Here is a 10,080-nt window from a genome sequence, read left to right on the forward strand (position 1 = left end):
GGAGTCTGTAAGTTTCTCTGAATGTGACATGACTTGTTCCAGTGTTTGTGCTGGGAAACAGAGATCCTGGGAGTTATTTACGATTTCATTGACATCTTGCTGGCTGAATGTCGCTCGGCGTCTAAATGGTAAATGGACAGTACTTGTATAGCACCTTTCTATCTGATCAAAATACTCAAAGCGCTTTACACTACAATCTGTGTCCTCATTTACCCATTCATACAGCACTCTACTAGATGTCTACAATGCTAATTGAACAAATCATTCTAAAGAGACTCATCAGAGCTTTATTACATTTATACACCGATGGGACACACATCGGAGGCAATGAGGGGTTCAGTGTCTTGCCCAGGGACACTTCGGCATGTGACTGCTGGTGGAGTCGAACCCCCAACTCTTGCATTGAGGACGACTGCTCTACCCACTCAGTCACAACCGCCCTAAAGGCTACATGCTATTTTTTCAGTTGTTTACAACATGCTATTATTACATGACTAACATGTTACAACCACATAAACAAGATACTCTAGAAAGATTGTGTTGATTGGCCAGCAAAGTTTTTGATATGCTGGATATGTTTGTGGAACTATCTTAGGGTAGGGTTTAGAGTTGATTCAGAAGATGGTTCAGCATAAAAGCATTTCTGCCATAAGGAAAAAGTTGAAAAACATAAGTTATTGTGGCATAATGGTATGTGATTTTGAACACAAATGTCCACTGACCATCTGCCTGTTTCTATCTGCTCACCATCAACTTTAGAAGTTTGTCTTTATTTAGAAATAATACATTACTAGCTTCAAGGTACAAAATGTCCACCAAGGTTATGCAAACGTTACCTTCACGTTGTCCGGATGGAGCCCCCCAGGATATTTGTCCATGTATTGACACAGGTCTGTATGCTGGAAAACATTTAAAAAAGAGAAAAACTGGGTTGAAATACAAGTTTAAAGGTACAATGACTTATGATTATTTGTATCATGACAAAACCAGAACAAATACAGGAGAAGGTCAGAGTGGTATCTCCCTGGATGACAGCTGTTGGAGACATGGTCACAGGGAAGTTTTTAAAACATCTCACAAAAAATTGTGGGTGTTGTCAGTTCTCTCCCGTGGGTCACAGAGGCTTATAGTTTTATGGCTTGCAATTTGAATATGTTAAAAATTAAACTGCACATCTTTTTTTTCTTACAATAGTTGCAGATTTGTGTAAAGTGTGTTGAACCTATCTTAATAGTGTGAATGCTTATTAAGCATTCACACCATTCATATATTAAAACGTTCAGCTCTTTCAGGACAATCCAAGACTTTTGGTATTAGTGCAACTTTAGCTTTTTGAAATATTTAGCCTTTTTTTTTTTAGACAGATAAATCACAGTGAGCCTCGAAGACTCATTTACAAGAGAGATCTGTTTAGACAGACAAAAAGTAGTGAAACAGGACACATGTAGGAATTGGAGGCCAAAAAATATTCTATCAAACTCTTTCTTCTTGGCTGAGAATTGGTCACAGGGAAGATTGAGAAAAGACTTGATATTGAAAAAACACCTCGCATATACAAGTACATGGTGACGTAGACATTCCGCAGAGGGGGGAGACGGCAAGCGCAGCGAGCATGTCCAAGGACGCTCTCGAGGGCACTGTAGGAGTTCTGATAAGGATGGAATAATCAACCAGTTCTCTCCGGTGAGATCCGTAAACATTCTCGAGGGATGTTGGGGAATGGCTAAGGACACCGCCTATGGGAATCCAAGAGTACTGGAATGATGAAACAATGTTTATTCAGCTGGTTTCCTCGGGTTGATTAGTTGGAATTCCTTGATGGAAGGGAGGGTGGCAGAGCATCAGGTTACATGTCCTCCAGGCGAATTCAGATAAGATGGCCAGTCAAGGCCAGCCAAGGAGCCAGATTCAGATAAACACACAAATGTTTTTGGGCCAGGCAGAACTTTATTGACTTCTACCTTGAGTCTGTGTTGGTCCACTCGATTACGAAATGTCCAAATTACATGGCCACACCAATGAACTGTGCCTGAGAATAACCCTGAGATCTGATCCATTCTGCCAAAAGCATTTGAGTCTGGGTGCTCGAGGCACGACCCAAGCCATCATAAAGCAAGCAGCATGATCGGGTCCAAATTGTCTGCCGATGACTTCCTTGATTGTTGATAGACCAGGAACCAGCCGAATCCAAAAAGCAGGAACCAGTTATCATAAATCTAATTATAAATGTATCCTTAAAATCCACAAATGGCAGCAGAGATAAGCACATCATCAAGTCTTCCAAGTCGATGAGATATCCAGCTGCGTGCATGCCAACAGGGCAAATCAGCTTGCCTACAGCCTGTCTTCTCTTCAAAGAAATGTTATCAATTGTGTTGAGGGACCAACTGACAAATCCAAGTCCATAATTATGGTTTGGAAGATATGTAGAGAGAGGCTCAGAATCAGTTCACAGACAAGTTAGAGCAGCAAAGCAAAGCAGAGGAGGAGAGGAGTGGAAAAGCGTCCGACCTTGGCAGGAGCAAGTGGTGAAGTGTCTGACACAGGTCCACAGATGTCCTCGGGAAGGGGGGGGGGGGGGGGGGGGTGTTAGCAGAGCCTCTTTTTCACATAACATCCAGGAGAGTTTGAGATAGTTGACTAATTCAAGACCAAGCGTGGGAGCCGGATTCACATAACAACAGTAATTTGGGTCAGGCCGACACCACTTGATTTTTTGTCTGCCTTATAGGTCTACTGGTACATGTTAATGGTGACTCCAAACAGCCAAATTTTGTTGTCAACACTGCTGGGCTGAGCTTGTAGCTTATCCAACGTTGATTCCTTCCTGCCAGCAAGTTTCAAGAGCCTCAAGTGGTCTGTGATTCTCTGAAATCGCGTCCGGCTTACGGCTCAGATCACACAGCATCTGAGTCTGAGTGCTCACCACACAGCTCATTCCTTCACACAAGCCGGGCAGCCTTACAATGGCCAGAACAGCTGCCAATGTTTTCCACATTTGTTGATATCCAGGTAACCACCAACTCCAAAAAACAGAAATCCTGTTATCATAAATCCAATTTTGTACGCGTCTTCTACATCCTCAACCAACAATACTGACAAGCACACAATCTTCCACTGCCCCTAGGAATCCATTGTGTAACCAGCTGCAAAAGTCCCGTCAGGGCAAGAGAGCTCTCCTTTGCCTTGTCTTCTCTTTGAGAAAATTGTATCTATTGCATTGAGACCAGATCCATAATTTACAATTTGGAAGATATGCAAATTTAGGCTCTGATGGGTTTCACAGGACAAAGAGCAAAGCAGGAGGGAAGCAGGAGTGTGAGGAAAAGTGTCCGCCTTCGTTGAGAGCAAGCAACTGTTTTTATTTGGCTTCTTCTAACTTCTTTCTGCTAATTTTAGCTTGTTATGCTCCTTTCAGCTTATTTCTGCAAGTTTCAGCCTTTTCTGCTATTTCAGCTATTATTTTGCTGTTGATGTGCTATTTTAAAATTTTATAGCTAATTCCACATTTTTTGCACTCGATTCAACTTTTTCATCATAATTCAGCAAAAATGTGCTCTCTCCACTTCCTTCTGCTTCCTCAGATTCAGTCAGGCAGCAGCAGCACTGGGCTGGTCTCTTGGCTTTTGGATGGATCCCGCTATCATTCATTCAACCTTTATTTAGACAGGTTAATCCCAATGAACCTCGAGGACTCATTTACAAGAGAGATCTGAACATCAGTGGACAGTCCACGGTCTCCTCATGACGTTCTCACTGAACTCGCTGGAGCTGAACATTTCAGCAACTAAGGAACTCTGCTGTGAGGGTCGAGCCCAAACACCAGAACCTTTGTTTAAACCACTGACCATCCATGGACATCAGGTGAAGCAGGTGGACGGTTTTAAGTACCTTGGCACAGAGACAGACACAAACATGTCTTTCTCACAGCACACTGACTCAATTTATAAGAAGGCCCGACAACGTCTTTACTTGCTGAGGAAACTAAAGACCTTTCATGTCAGCAGGAGCACAATGACCTTGATTTACAAGTCCAACCTGATCGAGTCCATTTTAACTTTTAACATTTCATCCTGGTTCAACCTCATTAATGTAAAACAGAAAGCTAAATTATGCAGAAATTCAAACAATCAAGTGCAATAACTGGCTCACATCAGCCTCCCCTGTCAGACATCTACAGCTGCTTAATGACCAAGAAAGCCACCCTGATCACAGAGGACCCCTTACATCCACTTCGCAACTGCTTCCAGATGCTTCTATCAAACAAGCGTTACCAAGTCCCACTGGCCAGGAATAATATTTATAAGAAATAATTTGTACCATCTGCGTCAATGTTCTTAAACAAAGCTAAATGGACACTTCTTAATGGTGGTAATTAATGGTGATAATGTGAACAACGAAAAGGTTAAATTATGTCATCTGGACCAGTTTCTTTAAGTGAGAAATGTTTCATCTCCCATCCGAAGGACTTCAGTCTATGGCCTGCCAACCAGATCTGTCCCATAGGTAGCCTTTGAAGCCACCCTCCTGTTGGAATCTCAAAAGCAGGCTTTTAACACATGCAAAACACACTCATCCAAAGCCATAAATCATCATATACAACAATCAAATGTAACAATGGGGGTTTTATTATGTTCTATTGTTGGGTCTTGTGTGTGTATGATGTAGAGCGTGTCAAAGGAGAATTTCGGTGTGGTCTCGGAAGAAGGAGGAGATGGGGTCATGGATGAATGACCTAGGGATCCACAATCTCTCCTCAGGACCGTATCCTTCCCAGTCCACCAGGCTTGGTTCCAACGTCTTATATCCGGGATGCATCTGACTGTAAACGTGGGATGATTATTAATGAGTCAGGTGGGAGTGGGGTTGGCAGGAGGGCACAGGGGGCTTTCAGATACCGGCTTTATCTAAGAGACATGAAATGTAGGGTGTATGCACAGAGTTGGGCAGTATTAACCTTACTGCAGTGGAATTTATTATTTTGGTAATGGGGAAAAAGACCAATGAATTGAGGATGGTTCAACACCAGTAGAAAATTCTCAATGAATTGTGTAAAGGTTAAGGTCTCTATATTGTGGGTGATTAAGTAGCAATGAACCCATCAGAGCACCTCCTCTTTTAGTGCACTAATCACACAAGTTATCTCAGCTGCATCAGGGGAGTAATTAGTAGATGCTCGGTAAAAAGCTAGGTGGCACTGTAACACAAATCCCCCACAGTGATCTGGATTGCCACAAAACACTTCAGATGGTCTGATATCTGGTTCACTGGGAAAAGAGGGAGTAGAATTGTTACTAAGGGGAAGAGCAGTAGTGTCTGGCTGAGGAGTCTGGGTGGAAGGAAGAAGAGTGGATAATTTTTGATTTATGACCCACCGAGTTCCTCTAGGTTGGACTGATTGGAATGCTGTTGGGTCAAGATTTGTCCAAGGGTTGATTTTTGGTTATCAATCTATTTAATCTGAGTAGCGAACAACTGTTGGGACTGTTCGCCCTCAGTCATGGTCTGGGTCTTGTCTGGCTGGAGCATTCTATCAGGACATAGAGGTAAGACACAAGATGACCAGACTGAAAGTAAACATAACTCAACTATAGTTTACAGTGCTTTATTTACAGTGAATATATGATGCTATTTACAAAGACAACCTTCACCACTTGCTCTTGCTGAGATCAGACGTTTTCCCCTCCCTCTCCATTTTGCTTTGCTGCTATATCTGTCTGTGAAACTGCTTCTGAGCCTCTCTTGCATATCTTCCGAACCATAATTATGGACTTGTTTTGATCAGTTGGTCCCTCACCACAATTGATAACATTTCTTTGAAGAGAAGACAGGCTTTAGGCGAGTCGATTTGCCCTGTTGGCATGCACGCAGCTGGATATCTTATCGACTTGGAAGATTTGATGGTGTGTCTATCTCTGCTGCCATTTGTGGATTTTATGAACACATTTTTAATTGGATTTACAAAAACTGGTTCCTGTTTTTTGGATTTGGCTGGTTGCTGGTTTTATCAACAATCAAGGAAGTCGTCTGCAGCAAATTTGGACCCAATCACGCTGCTTGCCTTTATGATGGCTTGGTTCGTGCCTCAAGTACCCAGACTCAAATGCTTTGGGCAGAATTGGATCAGATCTCGGGGATTTTACTCAGTCACGTTCCATCTGTGTGGCCATGTAATATGGACATTTTGGAACCGAGTGAACCAACACAGACTCAAGGTAGATGTCACTAAGTTCTGCCTGTCCCCAAAACATCTGTGTGTTTATCTGAATTTGGCTCCCTTGGCTGGCGTTGAAGGCCATCTTATCTGAATTTGCCTGGAGAACATGTGATCTGATGCTCACCACCCCCTCCCTGAGGAATTTCTAACTGATAACCAGAAAAAAACAGCTGAATAAACATGGTGTCATCATTTCAGAACTCTTGGATTCTCATAGACATTATCCTTGGCCATTCCCCGACATACTTCAAGAATGTTTACGGATCTCACTGGAGGACACTGGCTGATTATTACATCCTTATCAGAACTCTTACTCTTACTCCCTCAAGAGTGTCTATGGACATGCTCACCGCTCTCATCGTCTCACCCCCTCTGCAGAATGTCTACGTCACCATGTGCTTGTTTGTGTGAGGTGTTTTTTAATATCCGAGTTTTTCTTCTCAGGCAGGAAGAAAAAGTTTGATAGGAATTTTTTCGCCTCCAATTCCTACATGTGTCCAGTTTCAATACTTTTTGTCTGTCTAAACAGATCTCACTTGTAAATTACTCTTCTAAGCTCATTGTGACATCTGTCTAAATAAAGGTTGAATGAATGAAAAAAAACCTGGAACAGTGGAATGGGGAGACCTCGACAGATTGAGAAGAGAGTTGAGGGTTCCAGGTAGAGATAAGTCATTGGGCAGGTGGTGGAGAGGCAGCTGACGGTAAGGATTGTTCTTTTGAAGGCACAAGGAGATAGATGAGGGATCCAGGGAAGGACTCAGGAATCAAGCACAATATTTTTGCAATGCTCCAGCATGGAAGGAATCTCTCCTGCAATCCTTTATACCCCTGGAGATCCTTAGGTAGAACATTCACAGCTGCTCATTGGCACCGCCCAGAAACCAAGAAGCTGTGGAAAAAGATGAATCCCTACAGTCACTCTAAAATGTTATTTTATACCCAGTCTGTGTACTGGCCTGTGGTCAATAATAATAATAATAATAATAATAATACTAATAATAATAATTATAGTGAACTAGGCCTCCGACAACAATCTGTCTCTGAAGACCTTCAGGGGACTGGAACTGTTATTTCATTGATTTGAATCCAGAAATACAAATTATCTCATCAAGAGACTATTTAATTGTATCCTGAATTAATCAATTGAAAGAACACTCTTCTTTTTTATATTATCATTACTATTTCAGAATATCTTGATAATCAAATGTGTGTTTAGTTCATACCATTTCTAAATGTTGAAGCGAACCACTCATTTAAATCAACTGTGAAACAGTATTAATGATTTTTAAACCTCATTAGACTTAGAAATCTAGTTAAATGTCTATTTAAAAGTAATTGTGCATTTTGATCTTCAGTCTGATTGAGTGGATTTGATGTCGGTCAGAAGTTAGGGATGTCGTTCAGAAGTCAGAAAGCAAGTTATGAGAACAAAGTGCCTTGTTTTAAAACTCAGTACACAGTAAATAACTTCAACTGGCATCTGCGTTTGTCTCACTTCGTCATAACATTCCTCTCTCTGTACTAACCATTTGTAAACATTCCTGATGTCTTTTTGACTTCTAGTGGCCCTCTTGACATCACTAGAACCACCCCCCTGCTGGTTGTTTCAACCAATCAGGAAGTACCAAGTAACAGGAAGTGAGTACTCTTTAAAAGTCAACACTTCCTGGGACTATTGAGTCTTCTTTCAGTCTTCCTTGAGTCTTTGAAGTCTTCCCAGGAGTCTTCCACTTCTGAGTGGAATTTCTGACTGGAGTCTTACTGACAGTTCCTAAGGAACTTTCAGATTTAATCAATAGCTGATGGATTTGACCATGAGACAAGGGTCCGTCCATCCCAGCGGAGTCACAGTGCCTTGCTGTGAACTCACCCAGGCGTAACGCCCTACAACTTCGAAGGAAGCTTGTTCTGTTGAACGGAGTAAATCGTCACGACTTCGAACAATGACCAGCCACCCTGACCGGAGACGCTGAAAGGTAGCGTGCAAAGAGACCTCTATACTGGAGCTGATCCATCCACTGCAAAGGTAAAGAGACGTCACGAGTTGTCACGCACTAAGTGGACCGGGGGTTTGAGCTGGTGTTGAAAGAAGAGTGCTAATTCCGGTCAACAAACATACATCTTCCTTCATCCATCTTCCTTTTAAATCTATTTCTTCTCTTTAACTTCTATTCGCCAGTAATCTAGATGCCTTCAGAGGTGAATCAGCCTCAATCAGTAATGTTCTGTTGTCTTGTTAGTAAAGCTTGCCAAGTTTATTGATTAGAAACAGATCAGCAAATCAATGTGTACATGTTTTGATGTTAAATTTTGATTCTGTTAAATAAATGACCGCATTTATTCTGATGGGTCAAAGATAAAATGGCGTCTCATGTCACTGATTAAACAATCCACTCAGAGTTATCTTGGTCACATGGCATAAATTTAACTCGAAAAGAAAAGAATCCGTTGTAATTAACAATTAATATTCTTTGTGCTTGAACTAGCTTTAAGTATGATTAATTAGTAGTGTGTCAACAGCGAAACTGTCCTGACATTACTACATAATAATAATAATAAGGTGGCACAGTTGATAGAGCTGCCGCCTCTAAATGAGCAGGCCGTCAGTTCAAATCCCGACCGGGGACCTTTCTGGGTGGAGTGTTTATGTTCTCCATGTACTCTAGTTTCCTCCCACAGACCAAAAACATGCATGTTAGGCTGATTGATAACTCTAACTTGTCCCTAGGTGTAAATGAGAGAGTGAATGGTTGTTTGTCTCATTTGTCTCTTTGTGTCTCTATGATAGACAGGAGACCTGTCCAGGGTGTAGTGAACTAAGCCTGAAGGTCAAAACCTTGACCTTAGGCACCATATGGGACAGGAACTGTCATTTCATTGATTTGAATCCAGAAATACAGGTTGACCCATCCTGAGACTTTCTTTCTTGAAAATTCAAGTGAAAGAACACTCTCTTTTTTATTATCATTACTATTTTACAAATGTTTGATAATCAAAGTGTTTTAGTTCAAACCATGTTAGATGTTATAGTGAACTAATCAATTTTTATTAACTGTGAAACAGTAATAATAATTTTAATCCTCATGCAAAGTTAGAATTCATGTTAAGGTCTGTTACAGAGTAATTATGCATTTTCTGATTTTCTGTCTTTGAATGAGCAGTGTAGGTTTGGTCCAAGGTCGGAGTCGAACGCAGACCAGTTGTTGGAACGAGCTGTCGTGTTTTTACATCCTCTCAGACGTAAATAGAGAAGTTGGCAGCTGTTTTCCGCCAACCCGTCCAAACATTTCTCTCGTCTGTCTGAAAAACATTTTCAATCTGTTCCATAACATCCTTGCTGTCTTCTGACTTCTTGTGACCTCTTACGTCACAAAACACACCCCTGTCTGGTCGACATTGACCAATCAGAGACTCCCAAATGACCCGGAAATAGAGCTCTTTAAAATGTCGGTACTTCCTAGTTTAAAGGAGAGTCTCACAGAGTCTCAAAGAGTCTCAGAGTGTCGAGAGAGTTTCGAGAAGAGTCAAGTTGGAGTCGTTGAAGCTCCCGTGCTGGGAAACAGGAAAATCCTGACATGACCACAGAGCTCTTCCGAGTCTTATGGGATTATAACATCTTCCACCTCTGGGGGAACACTGACGGACTCCACTCATGTGAAGTCCGCTCGTGAGGTGAACCTGTCGGACGGAATACCGTCACTACTTCGGACGATTCACAGCTGTTCCTACGGAGATGCTGAAATCTGTTCCATAACATCCTTGCTGTCTTCTGACTTTTTGTGACCTCTTACGTCACAAAACACACCCCTTTCAGCTCCGTAGGAACAGCTGTGAATCGTCCGAAGTAGTGACGGTATTCC

At 41.9% G+C, this 10,080-nt stretch overlaps 1 protein-coding gene across 1 annotated transcript in view; it reads right to left on the reverse strand.

Annotated features, from left to right (window-relative positions):
* cdk14 (cyclin-dependent kinase 14) overlaps positions 1–10,080 on the reverse strand; it is a gene marked incomplete at its 3' end in the record, with an annotated part of 171,082 nt that overhangs the window by 70,523 nt on the left and 90,479 nt on the right. The window contains 1 exon segment of the mRNA XM_037676477.1: positions 837–899. Coding sequence (XP_037532405.1) covers positions 837–899 — 63 coding nt within the window.

The sequence above is a fragment of the Nematolebias whitei genome, chromosome 5, assembly GCF_014905685.2.
Source record: "Nematolebias whitei isolate Nwh7 chromosome 5, NemWhi1, whole genome shotgun sequence".
Classification (NCBI taxonomy): Eukaryota; Metazoa; Chordata; class Actinopteri; order Cyprinodontiformes; family Rivulidae; genus Nematolebias; species Nematolebias whitei.